The following is a 24,781-nucleotide window of genomic DNA, read 5'->3' on the forward strand; positions in this document are numbered from 1 at the left end:
AGTTACCTAATGCCACTGATAACATGATCAAGTGTCAGCAGGCTGTCAACTGACCAGGATTTAGTTAAAATCAATGGACCCCAGAAGTACCAGCTGCATGAGAACAGAGTTGGGGAGCTCATAGGCAGAAGAACTGAGGGTCTGCTCAGCAAAAGCCCTGCTGAGGCCACAGTGACCAGTGACAAAGAGGCAATGGCGGGCCCTCAGTGTACACACTGGGGCTCAGGGTACAGGCAGTTGGGACCTGATTTTGCTTTGGGTAGTCCCATGATGGAATAAGCTGCTAGTGAGTCATCTGGGAGAGTTCAGCAGAACTGGACAACCCAAAGGTCATCCAGGCTCTGACAGTCCAAGATTGTGCAAACCTGGCCTGAACCCCAGAACCTGAAATGGACAGAGGGGACACTGCTCAGTCCTAGAGACTCACATTGACGCTTTGTTGCCAAAGGCCTTTATTATGACTCCAACCCTATCCAGGGGCTGTGTTCAGGGGACCAGGAGCAGCAGCACGTGCAGGCATCATCTCTCCCTGGCTCCAGCCCCTCCTGAGGGAGGCAGGGGGCAGCCTTCACACCTGGCAGCCCTGAGTGCTATACTCCTGGAGGAAGTCCCTGAGCTGGGCACAGGCTGCTCGCTGGCGGGTGCTCTGGCACAGGCGTGCGGAAGGCATCTCCTCGATCCAGCTATTCGAGTCCAGCAGGTATTGCGGGCTGCAGGGACAAAGGGTCAGTCAGCAGGGGTCAGGGGGATGGCAGATGGAGAGCAGGAAGACCTAGCTTCTGAGGGGACAGGGCTTAGATGCCAGAATCTGTTCCCTGAGGAAGGTCACTGGGCATGAGGATAGCAAATGCCTGAGGGGACCAGAAACTCACTCTCCCTTGAGGTCATGGGTGGCCCCATCCAGACCCATGATCAAATATTCTTTCCCAGGTTCCAAATGAAGGCGGCAAGAGGCTCGAACCAGGAAATTGCGGGTCTGATGGGCAGTGGCCTTGTCATCCTTGGCTGAGAGGATAAGGGTAACACACAACAGAGGGGTCAGAGGGGAGGAGAAGGTGAGCACAGGGCCAGGGCTCTTCACGGACCTCTCATTTAACCTTGGCCACCCCACGAGAGCTGCTACTGCTTTCCTGCTACGGGCAGGCCCAGGGCTTCTGAGAGGCTAGGGGGGATTTACGCTCAGACCTGTTTGAATTTTCATAATTCTAGCAGTCAGCCCCCAAACCCAGATCTCAGTCTCCCCGTCTCCCTCTAGCCCCACCCGCCTCTCTGGTTCCCTTCATACTAAAGTGCAGGACTTGGATGATCTTGGTCTCAAAGAGGCGGAAGGAAGCTCTGCTGTCTTCTCGGAGAACCTTAACCTGGAAGCCTAAGAATGGGTCAGAAGAGGGGAAAGTTAGTTACCTGGAGACTGAGAGGGATGGAAGCAGTGTCAGAGCAAAGAGGCTGCCTGTGGGCCTGTGAGAGGAACAGGCAGACCCAGGGAGACCAGAATAGCTGGTCCTGAGGGCGGGTCAGACAGGGCCGGCGAGACTGACCATACTCCACACGGGGGTAGTAGCAAGCGAACTTCATCCTGTAACCATCCTCCTCCTGTAGACCCCGCTCCAGCGTGCGACGCTGGCGAGGACACTTTCCTAGAAGTGGGGGCCCACATAAGACAGGGCATAGCCCCCTAGCATCCCATCCTCCCACTCCACCCCAGCCCCTGAGTCTCACCCTCAGCACACTGGCAGACATCCCTGGAGCACAAGGTAGACAAAAGTTTGCTCTTACTTGGTGCCCCATAAAACACAGAACATTCGTGCTCTGGAGAAAAGCAGAGAGGGGAGTTAAGAGCGAGCCCCTCTTCTCCTCTCTGCCTCCTCAATCTCATGGAGCCCCAGGGCTCCCAGCCACCCTTCAATGCCCTAGTTCCTGATGTCCCATAGGAGAGTGCTTATCCCAAACCTCCCCCTGAATGCCAGGGTTTCCCCAGAGTGCTCACCAGGATTGTAGTAGTCGTACAGGGTTGCGCTGGCCGGCTGAACCAGCCCCACGGCCACCTCCTGCACCGCTCCAAAGCCCACACATTCCCGGGAGGTAGGCACCTGGGACAGGTGGGGAGGAGAGATCAGGGACCCACTCCCTGGGCCCTGCAGGCTACTGTGCCACATTTCCTTGGCCTGCTTCTGTTGGGTCTCATTGATCTTATCATCAGTGTCCTTCACATTCTGTTAATCTTCCTGTTAACAGAACTTGAAAAGCTGCTATCCAAGGTCTCTGATGACTTCACAGCCCCCTGGTAACCTTGTCCTAGCCTTCCAGCCTTCGCTGCCCCAGGCCCTCTGCAAAGTCTTGCATCATAGACACACTCTCTGTGAAACTCTCCCTAAGCTAAGGGTTAGCTTCTGGGGGTTCTGACCTGGTATTCCTCACACTCCCTTCTCTTCTTTTCCTCCATGCTCCCTGGGAGGGGGGTGTTTCAACCACTCCCTGGCTCCACCATACCCACTCAGGCTGATGGTTCCCAAACTGAACTTTCAGCCCTATCCTTGCATTAGGTTCTTGGCAGGACTTATACGTTCTCCAGCATACTCTACCTGCCCCCCAAATCCACTCACCCTCCTGACACCCTCAAATTTATCTCAGATACCGTCGGGTCTTCCTTTATTTGCCATGCCTTGCCAACAGGTTCCATCACCCCGAGTTGTCCAACTTCCTTCTCACAGCCACACAGGCCCAGCCCAGCCCAGTGCCCCCAGGGTCTCTCCTAAGCTGGGCCACCACATCATCAGCTCCCTACCCAGGAACCTTCGGAGCTCCACATTCTACGTCATGTTCAACCCAGACTGCTCTGCCCGGTTTCTCCAGCTGCCCAGGGGCATCCTCCTGACCCACAAATACCTATCTAATGCTGGCCACCATACCTTTCTCACATTTTCTCCCAGAAGTTATAGGAAATGTTCAAAAAAAAATCTTTGAGGGCCATCAGAGGGTCGATAACTGTTTTATCCAAGTAAGACCATGCATGAAGAGACAAATATAACTATCATCTATGGCCACCAGTACTTTGCAAAAGGAAATATACTTTAATACTTAAAAAACACTAGGAGAACAAAGGCATCCCCTTGAGTTGAATAAAATCTGTTTCATGAAAGGCTCCCCTCACAAGCCCTCAGGGCACCCTGGCAGCTGTGCCCGCCCGTGCCTGTAGCAGTGGCCCCCTAGAGATCTGCCCCTTACTATGCTGTGGCTCAAGTGGCTCACACTCTTCTCCTGTCCTCTTGCTGCTGTCACAGGTTCTCAGAAGCACTGGCTATTGACACAGCTGTCTCCTGAGAAACCTCACAACACACGCTCAGTGAACCCGGTGCCCCGATTCCCTTCTTACATCACTCCTCCTCACTTACCGAATCAAAGTATAGCAGGACATGGGGCCCTTCGGTCTCAAAGTGACTCACGTAACGGTCAGAGAGGGAGGTCAGCTGTGGGGAAGAGGAGTGGGTCACAGGTTGGTGGCCCTGGGCCCTGTACATGACAGGGCTCAGCCCCTAAGGGAAGAGGGGAAGAGGAGGCTGCTCTGGGCAGCTGCCCGCACCTTTTCCAGGTCAGCCTGCAGGGCATGGAATCCACTCAGGAGGGTGATATCTGCAATGGCCATGCCAGATAGCCCCACCTTGCCAGTCCGCCTGAAGAGAGATGTGACCAGTTGGCAGATTTGGCCTGCACAGGTTCCAGACGCCCAGCCCCAGCCCGGCTCCCGCCTCCTCCCCAGGCCTGGTGCGGATCCTGGAGCCTACCAGATGCACACGGTGTACTGCACTCTGGATTCCTCCTCCTCCACCACCTTGGGCGCCTCCCTCCTACGGCGGTTCCTCCGTCCCTCAAACAGCTGCAGGGGCGTCATGGGCTGCACATGGGCACCTGGGTCATCCTTGGCCAGCTGTTCCTCATAATCATATTCCTCATAGTTTTCATTCGCTTCCACTGCACAGGGAAGCATTGTGAGGAGGGGCCAGGATGGCCACTTAGCTCCCTGCACCAGCCCTGCTGAGCCCCAAGGCCCAAGGCCTCCTGACCCCAACACTTACTCGTATACTCAACATGGCCCTGGACTGTCACTTCAATCTGAAGGTCCTGGCAGGTAGTGTTCTTCATGTCCAAGACATTGTAGGTGCGAAGAACCTGGCTCAAGAAGGGGCATGGAGAGGTCAAGAGACACTTGGGGACACAGACTTCTTTCCAGTGCCATACCTTAAGGGCATCTCCCTGCATTAGGGGATATGAGGCCTTCAGTCCCTTCTCATCCCCTCACCGGACAGTTCATACACATGAATGGGCACCAGATATGCCACAGGTGTTAGGCAAGACAGTGACAGAGAGGTGAAGAAGCAGGGGCATGCCCTCAGAGGCCAGCACTCCAGATGGGGCACGGAGGAGGCTGGAATGGAAGGTTCAGGAAAGGCTTCTGGCTGAGGCTTGCAGGAGGAAAGAGCTTGTCCCAGGGGACAATAAACAGGAGAAAGACATGAAAGGCACAGACATCTGTGTAGATGAGTGGGTCTGTCTGGCCAGAGAGGTGGGCAAAACCCAACTATGAGAACCATGATGAGGTAAGAGGGACTAACTTTTCTCCAAGGCTAATCTGACTGATGCTTTTAGAATGTTTCACTGCTGTTTGGACAATGGCTCAGACAGGTAAAGTTTGGAGAAGCACCAAGTGTTTTAGCACAGAATGTGGGACACAAGTGACAAAGGTTCTAGGCAGCGGGGGGGAAGGGGGAGTTATTGGGCTATCATGAAGGGATCAGGGGAGGGGCCACTGAGATGGCCTCTAGAGAGGTTGCAGGGCTCCCAAGTAGAAGAGGTTCCCATCAGCCAGCCGAAGGACAGAGGAGCAAGAAGGGGTTTGGGACATGCCATGTCTGAGGTGCTATGGGACATGTGGAGTCCATGGGTCAGGGGAGAGGCCTGGCCTGAAGAGCGGAATGTGGAGCCATCTGCACTGACAGGGGTAAAAGTGCCCAGAGATGGGGAGAGCAGAACAAGGGGGAAATGCTCAGGACGGTAGCACAGGAGCCCAACCCTGAGGTGTCTTCCTCCTTGCCTGGACCACACGCTCTGCCCATAGGTCTCCCACTCAGCCCCTGTCTCCTCCCTCCTCTGCCCCCACCCTGCCCCTTCCCTGAGCCCCCACCTTCAAGGTTCCTTTGCTGTTTCCTCCCACATTCACATTGATCTTGCTCCCCAAGGAAAACTTTCACCAGCAAAAAAAGGGAAAGAGATGTCAGAAGGCACAAGGAAACCTATTTGCTGCTCCAACAACTTATCTCTTCTCTTAAAACCACCCCAACCCCTTTTCCACCTCACATTCTCACAAAATTTAAGACTTCATGTGTATTATCTCACTTCAGCCTCCTAACAACCCTGTTTTTTTTTCTTTTGAGACAGAGTCTCACTTTGTGGCCCTCAGTAGAGTGCCATGGCATAGCATCATAGCTCACAGCAACCTCAAACTCTTGGGCTTAAGCGATTCTCTTGCCTCAGCCTCCTGAGTAGCTGCGACTACGGGAGCCTGCCACAACGCTCGGCTATTTTTAGAAATGGGGTCTTGCTCTTGCTCAGGCTGATCTTGAACACATGAGCTTAGGCAATAAATTCACCTGGGCCTCGCAGGGTGCTAGGATTACAGGTGTGAGCCACCATGCCCGGCTAACTATTGAGTAAGCTCTGCGTATATTATTTTATAGGTGAGAAAAAAGAAACTCAGAAGTTAGGTAAATTTCTCCAGATTACACAGCCAGGAAGTCAGTCTTCCCCAAGGAAGAGATGCCTTGCAGATTCCGCAGGTGAGAGGATGGAGGTGGCTTTTGGCCTTGCCATATTTGGGCCAGGTATCATGGAAACCCAGGCAAGGGAGGGGTTCACCTTTAGCTCTTCCTCTAGCCCCTGAATTTGGTGGTTGTTAAGCTGAAGCACATAGGACTTGAACCCATTTCGGCCTGGGGAGGTGAGAGTCACATTGAGTTCCTTCTCCTCGGTGGTGTGGGAAGCGATCCAATACGCAGAGAGGGCATCCAGGGCTATCACTGTGTCCTAGGGAGGTTAGACCAGAACTCAAGAGTTTGGTCCCAGGACTATCCACACCCAGAGGCTCAGGACAGCTCCTACCTGGGTGCTGCGGAACCCCCCTCGGAAGCTGCTCTGATGGGTAAGCCAGGCTGCAGCCTGGTCTGCCATCTCTGCCTTGCCCTCTCGAAGCAGCAGATGTAGCAAGCCATAGGCTGTGGTTTCAATCCACAGGGCTGGGGCCTGGGGCATGGGATCTGCTGGGTTGCGAGGAGCCAGGGTGGGTGACACGGCATTGTTCTGAGAACTGGCGACTGAGCCCCAGTACAGGCTCTCTGGAAGTGAAGAAAAACCCAAAGTGAACAGGGCAGGGAGAGGACAGGATACTAGCTGCCTGGCCATTGGATGTCCTCTGTTGGGCTTTCCTAATTCTACTGCCAAATCATCTCTACTTATGCTTTAATTCCTTCCCAGGGTCTTCACCCAATCTCTCCCTCTGGGCACACTCAGTGACCCCCAAATCCTCCAGGTCTCAGACATACTGCCTAGACCACATTGTCCCTCACCACCAGTCTCCTGAGCCATGGCCATGAGGTTGTTGTGGGCAACATTCTGCAGGTCCTCAGGGGCCTTGGTCAGTGTCAGGGCATAGGCTGTGATGGCAGCTGCATGGGCACCCAGGAGCCCAGCGCTTGCTTTCTCTCCCAAGAATGAATTTGCCTTTGAGATGGAGGTTTCCTGGAAGAAAGCGAGGAGGAAGGTCTGGGGGCTGGACACTTGCTTCCTGAGGGGAAAGAGGGAGAGCAGGGGGCCAGTGAAGGGCAGAAACTCAGCTGTCCTTACCACTCCCTGCTTCAACTGCTCTGCACTTCTGTCCTGGAAGACGGACAGCCCATGTTGAAGGGCGATTGCCACAAAGGCTGTGAGTGCCACGGTCTCATCATTTCCCACCAAGCCCCCCTATGAGGGGAAAAAAGATGTCAAACAGGAGGGGGATGGGGCAGAGAATCCTCTCACTGGTGCTCCTTGGCCCAGCCCACAGTATGCCCACACCTGCATGCCCCTGTGGATCACTGGACAGGGGTCCTGGAATGAGCCATCTGCCTGCTGCTGGGACAGCAGCCACCTGGCCGTCTCCTGCAGCTTCTCAGGTGAACCACCCACCTGCTCCTGGGCCATACTCAGTACCTTCAGCACAAAAGCAGTGAGCCTAGTGGGGAGGAAGATAGGGCTGGGGATGGGGACAGTCCCTCTAGGGCTGGGGATAGGGACAGCCACTCTCCCAGGTGACCTGGGTATTCTCCCTCCCATTGAATCAGCTCTGTCCCCACTTGCCCTGATCCCTCTCAGAGACCTGGAACCACTCTCCCAGCCTCACCAGGTGCTGCTGTCCCGGTGTAACCATGCCCCATAAGAGCCATCTGTCTTCCGAAACTGCTGGATGCGCATGTAGCCTTAGAGAGGAGAAGCGGCTGCTCAGGTGACACTCACCTACTCTTTTACTATTTGTGCCCAAAGCCATGCTCCCTATTCCCATCAGGTACCTCTTTCCATACCCTCTCTAGCCTCCTGGGCTAGCAATCTTTTATTAGCTGCCCTTCCCTAGCCCCACCCCTGTCGCCCCTGTCGCCCCTGCACCCGGAACCTTTCTGGATCAGATCCACAGCATGGTCCTTGGTCTCAGGGGGCAGCATGCTCCACTGCTCCGTCTTGTCCAGGTAGCTGGAAGCAGCCAGTGTTGGAGCCAAGTAGACCATGGTTTGTTCCCCACAGCCTTGGGGAAGCCTCAGGAGGGAGGTCAAGCCTCCTGGTGACAAGGCCCCCTCAGAGCCCAAAGTGTCCAGTGGATCTGAGGCTATACAGAAGGGACAGTGTGGGCATCAGTGCAGGCCCAAGGACCCAGGGTCAGAATATCATGGGATTGTATGATCAAAAGGGGTCCATAAGCTTCACATGAATCTGAGGGCAGCCACTGAGAAGGGACTGGAGGACACTCCCACCTGTAATCCTGACAGTGCTGCTGAAATCTCCATCGGGGATAATATTGGGATCAGAGTTGCCAGGAATTTCCAAAGTCCGGGCTCGGTGATCTGGGAAGATGGGAGAAGTTGGCAGTCTGTCTTGCCATCCACATCCTTGACCGCCCACATGTTTAGGAAACTGATGGCTGATGGAGGGGGGGTCACTCACCCAGTGGGTTGAGTTCATAGACCAGCTCCTCTGTGTGGATAGCCCCTTCCTTCTGCCTCAGAGGAAACATGGCTATGAGAGATCACACAGGACTCCAGCCTGCCCCAGCCAGAACAGAAGCCCCCAGGACTTTGAATTTGAACCTCAGGGACAGAGTTGTATCAAAATTGTGGAAGATATGAATAGACCAAAGCATTAGGCTTGAGTGCTGGGCCCTTAGCCTGCCTAGTAGAAAGTGCCTGCCCAGATTCAGGGGCTGCTCCACTCACCTCAATTTGCAGAATCTTAGACACTGCATCCCCCACAGGGAACTCAAAGGACCCTCGAGCCACCACTTTCAGGGACACATGAGCAGCTGCTATGGGCACCACAGAGAAGGCAACAGGCCGAGCAGAGCCTGCAGGCACCAGCACCTGCTGGGCCAGCCCTCCACCCCCTGCCAGGCACAGCCCTTCCACTGGGGACACGTGGACGCTCACCTGGGGGCAGGAAAATGGGGATGGCTAGAGCTCTAGCCCAGTTACACTCCCCAGCCCTCACCTGCTCCTGGTTCCCCCCAGGCTCCCACAGGGCCTCACAGTCAGGTCTTTATCCAGGTAGTTGTAGAGGACAGGCCGCAGCTCAAGCTGCTCGAAACGGCGGACAGACAGAGGCAAGCGGAGGTGCAGGTGGAACTCACGGAACACTCGGAGCTGGGCTGGTGTGGCCACACATAGGCCTGGTTGGGGAGGGAACATGGGGGAGGGGATAGAGATTAGATGGGGGGATTAAGACCTCAGTGTCACAGGAGGGAGGGGCAGGGAATAACCCAGGCCTGCCTCAGCCTGCCTCTGCTCTCTGGCCCAAACCAGGTGGGTGCCAGCACCGACTTCCCCAGATCTCTGGACCCCTTTCCTATACTAAGAGCAAAGGGCTAAGCAGGGAGGCACAGTCAAGGGAAATGGAGGAAGGGCACCCTGAGGCCCAAGCAGGGTGACCTTGCCTTTGCTTTTAGACAGGCTCGTGGCATGGATCTCCCACGTGGTCAGAGAATCAGGAAGAGCTACTGTCAATCTGCATCATAAAAGGCAGAAAAGCCCATCAGGCCCTGGGCTGGCCCAGACATACCCCAGAGACAAGGTTAGGCCCACCTACACCCTCACATTTTGGAACGGTCCACTGGTTCCAGTCTCCAGAGCCAGTTCTCTGGGAAGAAGCTGCGCACAACAACGTCATCCTCGTCAAGCAGGTCCTCCTCCTGCAGCTTCTCCATGACTGGGGGACCACAGCGGATGGGAGTGAGGAGGGGGCCATTCTGCCCTTCCAGGCACTGCTGCCTGTCCCCCAGCCCCACACAGCCCCTCACCTCTGGCGAGGCCCTCCTGGCCCCTGGCCTGGCTCTTACGCAGGCTCTCAGCAAACTGGCAGCAGGACAGGAAGGGCTTCTGGCAGGCCGGCTGCAACACACGGGCTGCCCGCTGCTCACAGGAACGTGTCATGGGCAGCCGTGTCAGCCCATCCTGGCAGCAGCGTTTGGCTGCTGGGGAAGCATACTGGCCCACTGCAGGCCCAGGTATGTGTCAGCATGAAGGGACAAAAAGGAGATACTCAGCCCTGACCCCAACTGCAAAATCCACAAGGAATCTCCTTGAGAGACCAGCAACAGAAGAGAGGCCACTGGACAGAGAGAGTGCCACTCACCTTTAACCCTGGAATTTGGATCTCTGGCCCAAAATACTATATACTGGATCAGTGAAGAGCTAAGGGGCTGAGAGGCAGAACCCCCACCCCAGTGGTGAGCTTAAGCTTCTTCCTAGGTGCCCACAACTCACACTTCTCACTTATCGCCTTATGGAAGTTCACGTTTCTTTTATTCCGGGCTTTCTTCTCCTTAGGACAGCTCAGACCTAAGACAGAACAAGACCGCAGTCAAGCCATCAGGTGTGTGTCTCCCTCTCCTTCCTTCCCCCCCCCCAGTGTCCCCACCTCTCCTCTTCCTACCTGCCCCCTCAGGCCCTCCCTCCTTCCCTATCTTCCCGCCACCCAATCCCCTTCCTCCTCTGTGCTCACTCTCTCTGGCGGAGGTCCATTTGTCTCCATCAGAAAAGGCCAGACCTGCTGCCTGGAATACTTGAAGGGCACTGTCCCCACCCCCGGGACCACAACCAAGGTTATAACTGTTCATAACTTCAAAGACCTGGCAAGAAAAGGCAGGAATGCTGGGAGCCAAGAGTACTGAAGGGCAGGACCAGCCACTCAGCTATGGGTGAGAGAGCAGAGAATAAACAAATATGAAAGGGATACAGATGGTGGAGACGGAGACCACAGGGCCAAGAAAGGAAGCAGATGAGGCCCAAGGCCTGAGGGAAGGTGGGGGAGAAGTCTGTGGGGAGGCTGAGTGAGACTCGGAGGCTGGGCCCAGGGCTCAGGGCAGCAGAGAGAAGAACCACACAGGGGCAGGAGGGCTGGGGAGAGGGTCTGGACAAACCTTGTTCATGTCAAGGGGCTTGTGGGACCTGCCACCCACAGCATATAGAGCCATGTCCATAGCTCCCAGTGCCACCAGGGCTGGGGAGTCGGTCTGTAGGCGGAGCTTTACAGTTTCCCCATCACGATACTCCCTGTCACTGTCCATATTCAGCTCCAGCTGGCAGGGACAGGAGGTGGGAGCAGTCAGAGAGGAAGAGCTTCTTTCAGTCCCAGCATCCCTGCTGCACCCCTAGCTAAATCCATGCCCTATTAGCAGTCACTCTGGCCTCCATCTCTCTTAACTCTCCAACATAAATGCAATCTCTCGGGACCCCAGTTACCTTGCCCTCACAGGCCCCAGCCTGGACGTCCACTCGCAGGGAGTTGGCCACTGGGAGGTCTCTATGGTAGTAGAAGGCCACAAAGTAGAAGGAGGGGGCCAGGTTATGGTCCACAAACACAGAGACCGTGGTCAAGGTCCTCCTGGGCTCTCGATTCATAGACACAATCTCACCCCGGGATAGAATCTGGGCCAAGAAGAGGAGGGACAAGAATGGTTTCCTTTTCATGGTACAGACCCAGGCCTGAAGCACTCCCAGCTCCATCCAAAGGGCTCTTCTCTGCACCCCCACCCTCCTTGACTCCCAGGCTCATGCACACCATGTAATAGTAATGTGAGAAGGTGGCCCCACTGATGCCCACAGCTCGCAGATTCAGGTTGAGAGTATCCCCAACACGAGGGGGTCGAGGATTCAGCCACTCAATAGACAGAAACCCAGAGCCTTCCGAGGGGGGAGCTCTCACGGCAAGCCTAGCTGTGGCTGGATGGAGGGAGCCTGCAGACACCTGGAGAGAGGGCAGGTGCCAGTCAGTTCAGTGGCAAGGACCTAAATACCCCAGTCCTCCCCACAAGCTGGGCCGGGGATCCTCAGGATTCCAGCTTCCCCTACTTTCCTTCCCCCTCTGTTGCCTGTGGGTCTAAGGAGTCCTACCAAGAGCTGCAGTTCTGAGATGGTCTGAGGGATAATGATGGGAATGCTGACTTGGCCGCTCCCATCTGTGTTTTGTTGAAAGTTCTGAGTTTGGGAAACAGACCCAGGAGAAGACAATGTGGCAGAAACTTTGACAGGAATGCCAGAGGCTGGAGAGCTGGACATCTCACGGACCAGGGCCTAGATGGGTGGTGGAAGGGCCGGTAAAAAGGGGTTAGTGAGCCCCTGTACCCTCCTGATCAACATCCCCTCTCCTACTCAGACTCCCCTCCCCCCAAGAAAAAACCTGCAGCAGGAAGGGGGCCCCAGGTACAAGGTGTCGCTTGGTGTTGCTAAGATCCAAGGAAAAAGGAGATGACACAAACCGCCAAGATGTGAGCTCTGCCTCCTCCATTTCCCCACCTGCAAGATAAAGGGCAGAGAGGTGGAGGACAGCCCAGGGAGGACTAGAGAGTGAGCAGGGAGTGTTTCCCTCTCACAAGACAGTGAACTCCTCAGTGGCATAGGCCACTCAAAGCCCAGCCTATGTATCACACAGACGATACATAACACATGTTTGCTGGCAGGTGAACAAATGAATGAGCAAACAAATACAAATAAACTGAGCCAGGGTGAGAGGCAGAGTTAGAGAGAGACCCAGGCTCCTGAACCTTTCCTGGCTTTGAGTCTGAGATGAGGTGGGAGACATTGGGGTGGGGTCGGTACTAGAGACCAGAGGGTCAGCTTAGAGGTCAGGGACAGGGGTCTGGGGTTATAATAAGGGAAAGTCACTTACCTGGAGACTCAATGATTGCTGCTGCAACATAGAAACGCATCCCCAAGAGATCAGGAATATTAATATTAAGCTTTTCCAGGGCACCCTGGAATTCCACCTCTGAGAGGGAAATGTGGCTCTGCCCATCCACCAGCTGGGGCAGAGAAGAAAATAAGACATGAGTGGGACTGCGTCTCTCACCTCTCCCTCACCTCCTTCACCTCCCAGCCTCCTTCCTACCTTGGTCTGATTCTCCAGCCCCCGAAGGAAAGTCTTCTCACCATCCTCACCCAGGAGCCCAAAGCGCACATACGCCACCCCCTGCACTGGCTTCCCATAGATGTACCTGTTGCCACAGGGAAACTGGGAAGAGGGTGGGCCAAGGGTGGGGGAACTAATGATCTGGGGGAAGGCAGCAGCACTCCATGGCTCACTAAGACTGAATGGGGAGCCTGGAGAGTAGAACCTGGCAGTGGTGGTGGTGGCAGTTACCTGGCCTGGATGTCTAATTGGATTTCACCAAGATGGCCGGGCACTATCAGAATGTAGGGCTTTCCGGGGGTGATCTTCACCTCAAAGTTGGGAAGAACTGACCCAAAGTGAAGGGTAGACAGATCAGCCTCTAGTTCAGAGACTCCCTTCCACTCAGGGCTGTGGATAGCATAGTGTCTCACCGGCCCCACCTTTTTCCCACCTCTCTCCTTCCACCCTTATTTTCTTCAGGAAAACAGCTGTCTGTTCCTTGTCACTAGCTCTTACCATATTTCTTCACCTCAAACTGGGTGCTGCAGTTGGATTCCAGGCTGTCTGAGAATCGGGCTGAGATCTTCCAGGTCCCTGGCCTGAAGACAGACAACAAAAAGACTCAGCCCATCTGTGCAGGAGAGCCATGAAGAAGCTTGGTCTCCTGGAAAGGACTGTGGGGTTAAGCCAGAGGCTCAGAAGGATCTGGGCATCTTGGAGATGTGACTCTGTGTGTGGGAGGTGAAGAGCCTAATGCAGTGGTTCTCAAACTTCCTAATACCACAGCCCTTTAATACAGTTCCTGTGGGTCGCAACCCACAGGTTGAGAACCATTGGCCTAATGGGAAACAGGAATGAGGGTAGTCATTGGGGTAATTCCCAGGTCAGAGAAGCTCACTCTGAGATGTCCGGGATCACAAAGTCATCTTGGAAGATGGATAAAGGAGCATGTACCTCCTTCTTCTGTACGCGGAGGCCATGCGAGTTCTACAAGAGCAGTAGAAGTGGTCACAGATGAGAGGTCACATAAGTGGCCAGGGGCAGGAAGGCCAGAAGTCAGCGACTCACCTCCACCGTGACTGTGACAGTGTCAGTGCTGGGGCGCATCTTTTGATCCAGAGTAAAGACCCGGTACCGAACTGGGAGTGGAGGAGTTAAGAGGTGAGTGGGAGTCCATGTGCAAAGGGAGGGTGGGCTCAACTCCAGGGAGTGGGGGGGACATATATTTGATAAGCAACCCTCCCATGTAGTGCTTTCTTAAGGTTATCTCACTTAAGGGGCATGAAACACGTGTAAGTGGGCTGGGAAGGGGGTTAAAGGTACAGGCCTTGGGGCTAAGACTCACCCCTCCGGCCAGGGTTATAAATGGGCTGGTCAGTCTGCAGAAAGAGGTGTCCCCGGCGAGAGGAGAAGAGCAGGTTGACACCCTGGGTGTCTGTATTTTTGGCCAGAGAGCCCTTCAGCCAGGGTGACTGGGCCACCAGCTGGACCTTGGGGCCTCTGAGGAGGTGATTGAGGCCACAGATCTTTGTGTCTTTCTGGGGGATCTGTCAGGAGAGAAAGAGGGAGTAGGTCAGAGAGAGAGGAGACAGAAAAGGACAGAGATCAGACAGGAGACTGCTAGGGTGAGAAGAGGAGGGGAGGAGGGCAGTGGGAAGATGAAGACACCAGATAGGGGAAAAGGTGGGAGATCTCCCAAAGTAGCAGCTGGGTGTTGGAGCCAATTACCTGGAGACTGAGAAGTACGAAGTCTTTTTCTGAGCTGAGGGTGAAGTGCTCCTTTGGAGAGCAGGGGGCGTTATTAGAGGATGGGTTTCTCAGGAACACTGATCCTTTCACTACCTGTCCTGGGGGTACATCCTGGAGCTGTACCCCCACTGACAGGGGGACGCCCAGATGAACGACAGAAGGAGAGAACAGGAGCAACCTGGGGAGAACAGTGAGGGTCAACAGTCAATCTTCACTCTGACCCCTCCACCCCGGCTCTCCTTCACTCCTGAATTTGGTCCCACTACCAGCCCTGCCCCAACCCAAGCAGCCAGCATTGTGCCTCCAGGACCTGGGCTTCTGCAGGGACAAAGTGAAGAAGCTAGATGCCCAGATCAGTCCCCAGAGGAGCCTCATGGCTGCAGGATCCAAGAGGGGTCAGATCCGTCTGTCCAACTTCTCCCTTCTGGTCAAGTTGGGGCTTGGGGTAAAGTTGACTCTGGACCTTGCTCCTCCCCCAGCCCAGTTAAGCCGGGAAACCATGTGATAGCCAAGAAATGCAACTGGCCCCAGGCCCAGTGTTGGGGGAGCAGCTGGAACACCTAGCTCTCTGAGGGGATCTGACAGAATTTTGGCCCAGAGATCAATCCTATCCTTCCCTGTTAACCCCTGTCATCCCAGTGCCTTGGCACCTCCTCCCACTGGGTGATATGTGTAGGTGTATGTATGCACATACTCCTGTATACACAGGTGTACAAGGGCCCAACATGATCCACATAGGATATTTAAAGGTCCCAAAAAACATGGATGGGCTTCTAAGACACTTGTCTCTTATTGTCACCCTAACACAAACTGAACTATATTAGGTTTTTTTTTTTCTTACTTTTTTTGTAAGCCCTAAACGAAATTCCTATGGTTTTGGAGATCAGGTACACTCTCACCATCCCACAAGGAGAACTACTCTGAATGTGAAAGTTAACCCTTTTCCTCTCTGAACAATGAGGCAAAGCTGAGGGCTAGGTTTGGTTTTAACTTTATCCCCAGACCAGGCACCCAAACTTACATGTCACAGTAACCACAGGACAACCAGAAAATATCAAAGACATAAGTAGTTTATTTGGCAATTTCAATCTGACATGTAGTGAAGAGAACCCTGCCTTCCTTCACCAGCCTCCCCAGAAATCCCACCATCCTATCTCAACACAGAGAACAGCACCTTTTACATGAAAGGCAGCAGCCACAGCCTTGGCACAGTTTCTGGCTCCACTTCCATGGAAGGGCAGAGAAGCATTGCCCAAACCCCACCACTGACTCAGCCCAGGTAAACAGCAATAATTATATCTGATCCTTTGCTTGGAGAGCCTAACACTTATCCTGGCTCCCAAGACTTCCCAAGGTGACCCTGTCTCAGCCACCATAAGGAAGCACTCCAGGACCCGTTGGTCCACTCTGGGGAGCTGTACAAAGAAGAGTAGAATCCTCACGTCTCTGGCAGGCGGAGGAGGGTTCCAGACGTGGTGGAGATGCTGTGTAAGAGAAAGACAAGGCTGGAGCCAGACACGTAGGCCTGTGGTGTAAGGAGAACTCAGAACTTAGCAAAAGGTATTCCTGGGTTCCAAAGAACAATGATAGAGGAACAGAGCTTCACTAGTGAATTAAACATGAGCTGGGAGAAAATCTAGCCTTGGCTCATTGCTCTGTCATCTGCCAGAGGCCAGAGGGCAAGACTCACCAGTCCACCAGCTGGGCCCCAATGAGGTCATGCACATGGTAGGTGAGGCCAAGACGCACTGTGGCAGGTGCCTGCCGGCCCAAGAGCTCAGACAGGAGTAGCTCCTTGTACTTGGCCTTTCGGACCATGCCGAGGACAGTCTGGCGCCCTGGATGAGATGGGTGGCATAGGACAGGGAAAGGTGAATAAGGACCAGAATCCTGAGGAGCCACCGAAAGGTGTTCTTGAGGAGCTGCAAGCTTGAGCTGCTGACAGATACCTTTAACAAAGTACTTGATGAATTTCCCAGCTCCAGGCACAGCTAGCCACCAGCTCCCAGCATCGCGGACATTGAATACTCCAGCATTCACCAGATGCCTGAGGGCAGTGAGAAGCCAGGAAAGATGAGGCCTGGGCTCTGAGAGCCATCTCTCCTCCCATCTGTTAATGTTTGAGCACTGAGTCTTCAGAAACACGGGCAACACACAAGAGGGGTTAAAGAACAAAACCCCAACTTCGGGCGATTCCCTGCTCATACCACACCCCTTACTGCCTCTGTGTTCCTGTTTATCCAGTCTCTCTATTTGGACTGCCCTCCCTCCTCTCTTTCTTTTCCTATTGTTGTTCACTCATTCAACTAGCTTCTCCTCTCAGAAGCCCTCTCCAAGCCCAGATACACACTCAGTTGCAGGACTGAAAGGAGAAACCAGTGTTCTATGCTCCTGCCATGGCCTACGTGTACCTCAATATAGCTCCCACCATCTCACAGAAAGTATGCTTCCCCAGATGAGATCAGTCCTTTAGTTTGTTTTTAAAATGTGAATGTGCAGGGGCCTCCCAGCTCCTATCATTCTCTACCCTTTTAGTTCCAGTATGATCACCATCAGGTTTGTATGGTTCCTGCCAGGCCCCTGTGTGCGTTTGATAAGCCACCTAGACAGATCTTCTGAAGAGTCAAGGGCTCTTTCCGAGGCCCTAGGTAAGACAGGTCTCCTCTCCTGTGGGGAGGAGTGCAAAGTTAGAAGATCAAAAAGAAGAGCTGGACTATTTTGGCAGGTGTGCCAGAAGGAAAAGGAAAAGGCTGGATGGAACTGGAGAGAGGCAGGGAAGCTCTAGATGCCTGATTCTGTTGGTTCCACAAGTCTCACGTGATCTCTGGGTCCCTGAAGCCAAAGGTCTGGGTCATTTGGTCCTCCTGGAAACTAAGGTCTCCACAGGCTGGAAGCACCAAAGCCAGAAACTTCTGCACTGCCCCAGCATATGGTCGGCCATCACAGGCCCTGAGGACCTACAAGCAAAGATGAGACATGGTCTGGCCCCACACTCACCCTCCACCAACCTCTATCCCCAAGACAGCATTTCTCTTCCTGTTTCCCATCTTGCTCAGGTCCTTCCACCTTCTATACCATTCTTTCTCCTCCTCCTGTCCCTCTTCCTCATGTTACTACTTACCAGAGCCCTGTGCCCTCCCCACCCCATGGGATATGAGATAGAAAACTTGTTTCTTTTGTTTTTATTACTGTTTCCCAATTTCCCGGCCCTGCCCTACCACCCAGGGTATACACAAAGTCACACATACTCTGGTCCTATAGTCCTCAGTGAAGATAATTCCATGGGCATCCAAGTCGAAGCCCAGCTGGATGATTCTGATCTCCCCCTGCTCTTGAAGCTCCTTCTGCCTCCACAGAGATGGGAGTGAAAAGAAGAGTATCAGGCTAAGATGCTCTGCTATTCTCTAGGTACTCGGGGCAGGGAAATTTTGTTTGGCAGTATCAGGGCATTTTTCTCTTAATAAAGGAAAAACTGTGTGGGAGGATAATCATGTGGATAAACATTAGCCTTTCCAACTAGTTACCTACCCTTTCTTTTACCTGCCTTACCAGTTGTCTATCAAACAATCAATATATTTTTCTATGACCAGTCATATGCCAGGCACTAAAATAAAATAATTAAGATATAGGCTCTGGGCTCAGCGGCTAAGGCACTAGCCACATATACCTGAGCTGGCGGGTTCGAATCCAGCCCGGGCTGGATTCTAGCCAAACAACAATGACAGCTATAACCAAAAAATAGCTGGGCATTGTGGCAGACGCCTGTAGTCCCAGCTACTTGGGAGGCAGAGGCAAGAGAATCGCTTGAGCCCAGGAGTTGGAGGTTGCTGTGAGCTGTGAGGCCACGGCACTCTACCCAGGGTGACAGCTTGAGGCTCTGTCTCAAAAAAACAAAAGACATAGGCCCTGGCTTCAAGAAATCAACACTCTAGATTTTGGGTGGAGGAAAGTGGGGAGGAATATGGGATAAAATATTTAAAACAAATAAAAATAAACCAGGCTTCTGTTTATAGGAATACAGCAAGAATAAACTTACCTGTTGAAAATTGAAATTCTGGATAAAATATTATCTAAAAATTATTTAAGTATTAACGAGCTCACGAGGTAATACAAATTACCAGACCAATATAATATCTAAGTGAAAACAGGTATTCGTAGAGGTAACTGGAACATGGAGGGCATTTGCTGATCTAAGCAAATCTGTCCAGCACATCACCAAAAATAACTGGGCACATAAGAAAATAAAACTCGGCTCAGCGCCTGTAGCTCAGCGGACAGAGCTGGCGGGTTCAAATCCAGCCCGGGCCTGCCAAACAACAATGACAACTACAACTAATAAAATAGCTGCCTGTTGTGCGCTTATAGTCCCAGCTACTTGGGAGGCTGATGCAAGAGAATCGCTTAAGCCCAAGAGTTTGAGGTTGCTGTGAGCTGTGACGCCATAGCACTTTACCCAGGGCAACAGCTTGAGACTCTGTCTCAAAAACACACAAACAAACTCTAAAGAAACAAAAAATAGAAAGAAAACCCAAGGCTCCCGTAGCACCGTGGTTACAGCGCCGGCCACATGCACCAAGGCTGGTGGGTTTGAACCCAGCCCGGGCCTGCTAAACAACAACGACAACTACAACAAAAAAATAGCTGGGTGTTGAGGCGGGCACCTGTAATCCCAGCTACTTGGGTGGCCAAGGCAAGAGAATCGCTTAAGCCCAAGAATTATTTTTTTTTTTTTAGAGACAGAATCTCACTTTGTCACCCTCGGTAGAGTGCTGTGGTATCACAGCTCACAGCAACCTCCCCCTCCCAAGTAGCTGGGACCACAGGCACCCACCACAATGCCCAGCTATTTTTTTGTTGTTGCAATTTGGCCGGGGCCAGGGTTGAACCTGCCACCCTCAGTATATGGGACCAGTGCCCTACTCACTGAGCTACAGGCATTGCCCAAACCCAAGAGTTTGAGGTTGCTGTGAGCAGTGACGACACAGCACTCTACCGAGGGTGACATAGTGAAACTCTGTCTCAAAAAAAAAAAAGCTTTAATCTGTAAGAGATTAAAAACAACTAACGTACATACAATAAATAGTCAAATATTAAAAATGCAGAAAACTGTCTAAGAGACTTAAAAAATACACAGAGACGGTCCAAAGTTTTTAACATGAGCCCAAAAGGAAAAAAAAAGAAATGATAAAGTGGGGAAACTATGTGAAGAGACAACAACAAATCCACAAATACTAATTTGATTTTTATAAATTCACAGAACAGACAAAATAATCACTAAGGAAATAGATGGTTTCAATAATAACTTCAGCTACTAAGAAATTAATAACTAAATAATACAAATTTTTTCGAATATAGCACAAAAAAGTCTCACTACATTTTGAAGGACTGAAATCATATTGTACATTTTCTCTGGCCACATGTCATTTATGTCAAAAATCAGTAACAATAAGGTAATAGGAAAATGTTAGAAATTCTGGCATATATATATATATATATATATATATTTTTTTTTTTTTTTTGAGACAAAGTCTCACTACGTCGCCCTTGGTAGAGTGCCATGGCATCACACCTCAGAGCAACCTCAAACTCTTGGGCTTAAGCGATTCTCTTGCCTCAGCCTCCCAAATAGCTGGGACAACAGGCGCCCACCACAACACCCGGCTTTTTTTTTTTTTGTAGTTGTCATTGTCGTTTAGCAGGCCCAGGCTGGGTTCAAACCCTCCAGCCTTGGTGTACGTGGCCGGTGCCCTAACCACTGAGCTAGAGGTGCCGACCCACTGACATATATTTCTTTTTTTTTTACATATATTTCTAATCAACCCAATGAGTCAAAAAAAAAGCTCACAAAAAAGGAGATTAGAAGGCATTCTGAACTAATACCAAACTCGAAATATCAGGGAAAATTGTAGCCTTATATGCATATAGTAAAGAAGGATAAAGATTAATGGGGAGAATGAAGTAAAATAAACCCAAAAGTAGAAAGAAAATAAAAAACATGCAGAGTAAGCAACAAAGGCACTTCCTACTGGATCTCACCCACATCCACATACTGAACTGCCTGCTATGCACGCCCCTATGACTTGCAATTCATTCTTTCTTTCTCTCTCTTACTCTCTCTCCCTCTTTCTTTTTAGAGAAAGAGTCTCACTCTGTTGTACAGGGTGGTACAAGGAAATCTATGCTCAAATTCAGGATCTGGTTACCTCAAAGCCTCCCAACCTTGACTTTCACCTCTGCAGGGCTATGACCTAACGCCAGGAGCAGCAGAACCCAAGAAAGATGCAAAGGTGGTTTTTCTGTTTTCAATGATGAAATCATTCTGTAATGAGTTCACTGCAGCCTTGAATTCTTGGATTCAAGGGATCCTCCCATCTTAGCCTTCCCAGTAGCTAGAAGTACAGATGTGCCACCACGCCTCGCTAATTTTTAAATTGTTTTGTAGATATGGGGGTCTCACTATGTTGACCAGGCTGCTTGCTCTCAAACTCCTGGTCTCAAGTGATCTTCCTGATTCAGCCTCCCAGAGTGCATGAGCTACCATGCCTGGTGACTTGCAACTGTATAACACTGGCCCAAAATTCTCTCCAATCCTCTTATCTATTACATTTGCCTTTGGATGCTCACAAGCATCATCAACTCAACGTGTACAAAATTAGACACATCATCTGGCCCCCGAGGTGCTCTTAACACCACCAACCACATTCATCTCCCTGCCTCAGCCACTACTTCCAATATACCATTCCCTCTCCTGTTTGACATTCTCTACCAGCTCATTGCCTTCTGTGTGCAAACACTAGTGTACAAGGCCTGTTGTGATATGACGTCTGCCTGCATTCCCAGAGTTGTATGCTTGACCCATGTCCAAGACTCAGTTTCCTCCAAGCAAGGCTTTGTTCTTCCACCTCCAGGATCTGGCCTGCACTTCACCGCCTAAGGGACTCTTTTTTTTGTTTGTTTTTAGCGACAGAGTCTCACTTTGTCGCTCTCCTCTCAGTAGAGTGCCGTAGTGTCACAGCTCACAGCAACCTCCAGCTCTTGGGCTTAGGCGATTCTCTTGCCTCAACATCCCGAGCAGCTGGGACTACAGGCGCCCGCCACAACACCCAGCTATTTTTTTGTTGCAGTTTGGCCGGGGCCGGGTTTGAAACCGCCACCCTCAGTATATAGGGCCAGCGCCCTACTCACAGGCGCCGCGCATGCCTAAGGGACTCTTAACAGGTTCTGTTGCATCCATTCTCTGGCACCACAATGCCCCGCCCCAGAAAGGCCTAAGAAAGCTTGCTGAATGGCTGGTGCACTGACTGAGTGAATGACTGACACGGGACTTCAGGAGTGTCTGCGATGCAGGGACAGGATGTCTACCAGTCGCACTGACGCCCCTCACCAACTGTCGGTCGGCCACCGTCCGGTCAGGCACCAGGCTGTACACCTGGCTCCTCAGCACGATGGGCGGCAGCGCATCTTCGAAGAGGCCTCGCGGGAACAGCTGCACTAGCTCCGAGACAGCCGCACGCACAGACACTGGGCAGAGACCCGGTCACTGAGAAGAGGGAACTGGGGGCGCCATTCTCCCAATAGACAGGAGTACCCGAGGAGGGCCCTCCCAGCTGGGGCATTTAGTCCCGCCCCACGGTTGCCATGGTTACCTGACTCGCCCCGCAGGGAATCCGATTCTACAGGCCCTTGCTCCCGCCGCCTCTTCAGTCCAAAGGTCTCCGGGACCAGGCGATGCCTTTTCCGGCTCATACCCCTGGATTTTATGGTACCGGGAAAAGGGTAGGGGTGAAGGACAAGAATGTGAAAATAGGGCCTTCCGGCGCAGGGAAGTGACGTATGGTCCCCCGCCACCCGGGAGTCCCTCCTCGTAGAGCGGGTGACTCAGTCTAAGTACCATGACGCGATGTTGAAACCAGCATCAACTGGTTATCTCGCAGGCCCTTGCCGAGAGGGGCGGTGCCAATGCAGATTCCAGCACCACTTCGGCCTGGTCTGGGCCCCACGCCTGCCGCTGATTGGCTCCTTCCCAGGGCTCTCACGTCCGGGCCGCGTGGGCGGTGCGCAGGGGCGCTGGTGGCCCTGTTGGGATTGACTTTGTGGTACAAAGCTAACCTACCACCACCACCCTTGCCCCTGAGGTGTCTGCTCGCCACTGTCGCTGAATGATTGCATCATCTAAAACAGAAGAACCACCTTTTCATTCCTCTTGGGCTCTGACGTACCTGCCCTGGGATCATAGCCTTGCGGAAGTGAAAGTCGAAGTTGGGGGGTTTTGAGGTAACCAGATCTTTTATCAGAGCCCTATCTTCCTTGCTAAACTCGCTGCGTTTGCAGGACGTGGGGTGGGAGGAGGTATAGGGCAAGGAAGAGGCAGGATGAGTGCTTGGCGCTGGTTGTGTATGAGGGACTGGGCGCCTGCATCTTTCAAGGATCAGGAGGCTTGTTTAGTCCTGACTTAGAGTCACCCTTCTCCTCCCGTCTCTGTAAAATAGAAACTTTCCCCCTCCTCTCAGGACCTCATGGAACCCAGAGGGAACAAGAGAGGAGCTGGGAAGATAGAGGCAACTGGACCTCGGAACAAACTCCCCTGTCCAGCACCCTCACTGCGCACAGACCCTGCCCTCTACTCTGGGCCCTTTCCTTTCTACCGGCGCCCTTCACAACTGGGCTGCTTCTCCCTGGATGCACAACGCCAGTACCATGGAGATGCCCGAGCTCTTCGCTACTATAGCCCACCCCCCACCAACGGTCCAGGCCCCGACTTTGACCTCAGAGACGGATACCCTGATCGATACCAGCCCCGAGAGGAGGAGGTCCGAGAAGGGCTGGATCACCTGTTACGCTGGCTCCTGGAACACCGAGGCCAGCTGGAGGGGTGAGCGAAGCATAGCACACAGTAGTTCTGGAGACCTGCACTACTTTCAAAATTAAGAGCCAAAGCTGGGGTGAGAATCAGTCTTTGGAATGAACCTAGGCTGTTCTTTGGGGGAGCATCTGACCAATGCTATATCAGATCTTTAGTCTCTAATTCCTCCCCCTCAGGGGTCCAGGTTGGCTGGCAGGAGCCATAGTGACGTGGCGGGGGCACCTAACAAAATTACTGACAACACCATATGAGCGTCAGGAGGGCTGGCAGCTGGCAGCCTCCCGATTCCAGGGGACACTGTATCTGAGTGAGGTGGAGACACCAGCTGCTCGGGCTCAGAGGCTTGCTCGGCCACCCCTCCTCCGGGAGCTTATGTACATGGGATACAAGTTTGAGCAGTACATGTGTGCAGGTGAGAGTTGCCCCCACTTGGTAGCCCCTTGCCCCTCCCAGAGATTGAGAGCCTCACTCCTGCTATTTCTCTCCCTGTGCAGACAAACCTGGAGGTTCTCCAGATCCCTCTGGGGTGGTTAACACCAACGTGGCCTTCTGCTCTGTGCTGCGTGGCCGCCTGGGAAGCCATCCTCTGCTCTTCTCAGGGGAGGTAGACTGCACAGACCCCCAAGCCCCATCCACACAGCCCCCCACCTGCTATGTGGAGCTCAAGACCTCCAAGGAGATGCACAGCCCTGGCCAATGGAGGAGCTTTTACAGGTTCAGGATAATGATGGGCACGGCAAAAGCCTAGAATCAAAGACTAGGAAGGGGACTTGGAGAGGAAGGGTCTCAGTGACCCCTTGCTTTTCCTGACAGATACAAGCTCCTGAAATGGTGGGCTCAGTCATTCCTCCCAGGAGTCCCGAGTGTTGTCGCTGGCTTCCGTAACCCAGAGGGTTTTGTCTGTTCTTTCAAGACCTTTCCTACCATGGAGATGTTTGAATATGTCAGGGTAAGGCATGATGTCAAAGCTCCCACCTGTATCTTTCACACACCAAGACCACATGTCCAGCATCCAGGGCTAGTCTTTCCCTTCTCCCATCCCCAACCTCATTGTCAGTCTTCTGCCTCTTCCTCTGCCCACTCCAGAATGACCGTGATGGCTGGAATCCCTCTGTATGCATGAACTTCTGTGCTGCCTTCCTTAGCTTTGCCCAGAACATAGTTGTCCAGGATGACCCCAGGTGAGACATTCAGGTCTGTCCCTCCTCTCTGGGTCCCAGGAGTTCATCCTCTGTTCCTCAACTCATGCCTCAATCTGCACCCCCATCCAGGCTCATCCACCTCTTCTCCTGGGAACCAGGTGGCCCAGTCACTGTGTCTGTGCATCAAGATGAGCCCTATGCCTTTCTGCCCATGTGGTATGTGGAAGCCATGACCCAGGACCTCCCATCACCCCCTAAGACTCCCTCTCCCAAGTACTGATGCTATAGAGGGGCTGGTCCAGTCTCTGTGTGCACAGATGATAAAGATATATTTGTAAGTGGTTCTTTT

The 24,781-nt window shown here is 52.8% G+C and overlaps 3 protein-coding genes across 4 annotated transcripts; 1 reads left to right on the forward strand and 2 right to left on the reverse strand.

Annotated features, from left to right (window-relative positions):
- Positions 1-434: 434 nt before the first annotated feature.
- Positions 435-14,894, reverse strand: C4A (complement C4A (Rodgers blood group)). Its single transcript, XM_053601358.1, has 41 exons — positions 14,738-14,894; positions 14,407-14,605; positions 14,024-14,225; positions 13,747-13,817; positions 13,577-13,665; positions 13,195-13,277; positions 12,928-13,024; positions 12,676-12,781; positions 12,457-12,589; positions 11,968-12,083; positions 11,682-11,861; positions 11,350-11,535; positions 11,031-11,216; positions 10,709-10,867; positions 10,291-10,417; positions 10,053-10,127; positions 9,587-9,781; positions 9,384-9,495; positions 9,224-9,294; positions 8,820-8,959; positions 8,511-8,720; positions 8,242-8,293; positions 8,052-8,141; positions 7,697-7,906; positions 7,430-7,505; positions 7,105-7,261; positions 6,895-7,011; positions 6,618-6,789; positions 6,154-6,386; positions 5,911-6,078; positions 5,180-5,239; positions 4,074-4,167; positions 3,783-3,969; positions 3,581-3,671; positions 3,393-3,467; positions 1,988-2,090; positions 1,720-1,809; positions 1,539-1,637; positions 1,286-1,369; positions 873-1,005; positions 435-710 (listed from the first exon to the last, which is right to left on the reverse strand). The coding sequence occupies exons 1-41, from the start codon at positions 14,800-14,802 to the stop codon at positions 569-571; spliced, it is 5,235 nt and encodes a 1,744-aa protein (XP_053457333.1). The 5' UTR covers positions 14,803-14,894; the 3' UTR covers positions 435-568.
- Positions 14,895-15,481: 587 nt separating this feature from the next.
- On the reverse strand, positions 15,482-22,308 carry STK19 (serine/threonine kinase 19). 2 transcript variants are annotated; one of them, XM_053601372.1, is made up of 7 exons: positions 22,074-22,308; positions 21,812-21,948; positions 17,676-17,771; positions 17,245-17,384; positions 16,377-16,474; positions 16,118-16,265; positions 15,482-15,911 (listed from the first exon to the last, which is right to left on the reverse strand). In XM_053601372.1, the coding sequence occupies exons 1-7, from the start codon at positions 22,171-22,173 to the stop codon at positions 15,866-15,868; spliced, it is 765 nt and encodes a 254-aa protein (XP_053457347.1). In that variant the 5' UTR covers positions 22,174-22,308; the 3' UTR covers positions 15,482-15,865. The 2 variants fall into 2 exon arrangements, with proteins under 2 accessions (XP_053457347.1, XP_053457348.1); XM_053601373.1 differs by lacking the exon at positions 17,676-17,771.
- Positions 22,309-22,479: 171 nt separating this feature from the next.
- Positions 22,480-24,771, forward strand: DXO (decapping exoribonuclease). The gene is made up of 7 exons (XM_053601371.1): positions 22,480-22,701; positions 22,938-23,299; positions 23,467-23,702; positions 23,785-24,004; positions 24,104-24,239; positions 24,377-24,471; positions 24,562-24,771. Exons 2-7 carry the CDS (start codon positions 22,944-22,946, stop codon positions 24,710-24,712), a joined length of 1,194 nt encoding a protein of 397 aa, XP_053457346.1. The 5' UTR covers positions 22,480-22,701; positions 22,938-22,943; the 3' UTR covers positions 24,713-24,771.
- The last annotated feature ends 10 nt before the right edge of the window (positions 24,772-24,781 follow it).

This window comes from Nycticebus coucang, chromosome 9 (genome assembly GCF_027406575.1).
Source record: "Nycticebus coucang isolate mNycCou1 chromosome 9, mNycCou1.pri, whole genome shotgun sequence".
NCBI lineage: Eukaryota > Metazoa > Chordata > Mammalia > Primates > Lorisidae > Nycticebus > Nycticebus coucang.

What these genes read in the sequence shown, in the direction of transcription:
- C4A (XM_053601358.1), bottom strand. Translation starts at nt 14,802, where the DNA reads ATGAGGCTCCTCTGGGGACTGATCTGGGCATCTAGCTTCTTCACTTTG. An exon ending in TCGTACTTCTCAGTCTCCAG is followed by an intron (nt 14,226 to 14,406) that starts GTAATTGGCTCC and finishes CTCTCCTGACAG; the next exon opens with ATCCCCCAGAAAGACACAAA. An exon ending in TTATAACCCTGGCCGGAGGG is followed by an intron (nt 13,818 to 14,023) that starts GTGAGTCTTAGC and finishes CTCCACTCCCAG; the next exon opens with TTCGGTACCGGGTCTTTACT.
- STK19 (XM_053601372.1), bottom strand. Translation starts at nt 22,173, where the DNA reads ATGAGCCGGAAAAGGCATCGCCTGGTCCCGGAGACCTTTGGACTGAAG. An exon ending in TTCCCTGCGGGGCGAGTCAG is followed by an intron (nt 21,949 to 22,073) that starts GTAACCATGGCA and finishes GTCTCTGCCCAG; the next exon opens with TGTCTGTGCGTGCGGCTGTC. An exon ending in CTGAGGACTATAGGACCAGA is followed by an intron (nt 17,385 to 17,675) that starts GTATGTGTGACT and finishes CTTTGCTTGTAG; the next exon opens with GTCCTCAGGGCCTGTGATGG.
- DXO (XM_053601371.1), top strand. Translation starts at nt 22,944, where the DNA reads ATGGAACCCAGAGGGAACAAGAGAGGAGCTGGGAAGATAGAGGCAACT. An exon ending in TGAGCAGTACATGTGTGCAG is followed by an intron (nt 23,703 to 23,784) that starts GTGAGAGTTGCC and finishes CTCCCTGTGCAG; the next exon opens with ACAAACCTGGAGGTTCTCCA. An exon ending in CAATGGAGGAGCTTTTACAG is followed by an intron (nt 24,005 to 24,103) that starts GTTCAGGATAAT and finishes TTTTCCTGACAG; the next exon opens with ATACAAGCTCCTGAAATGGT.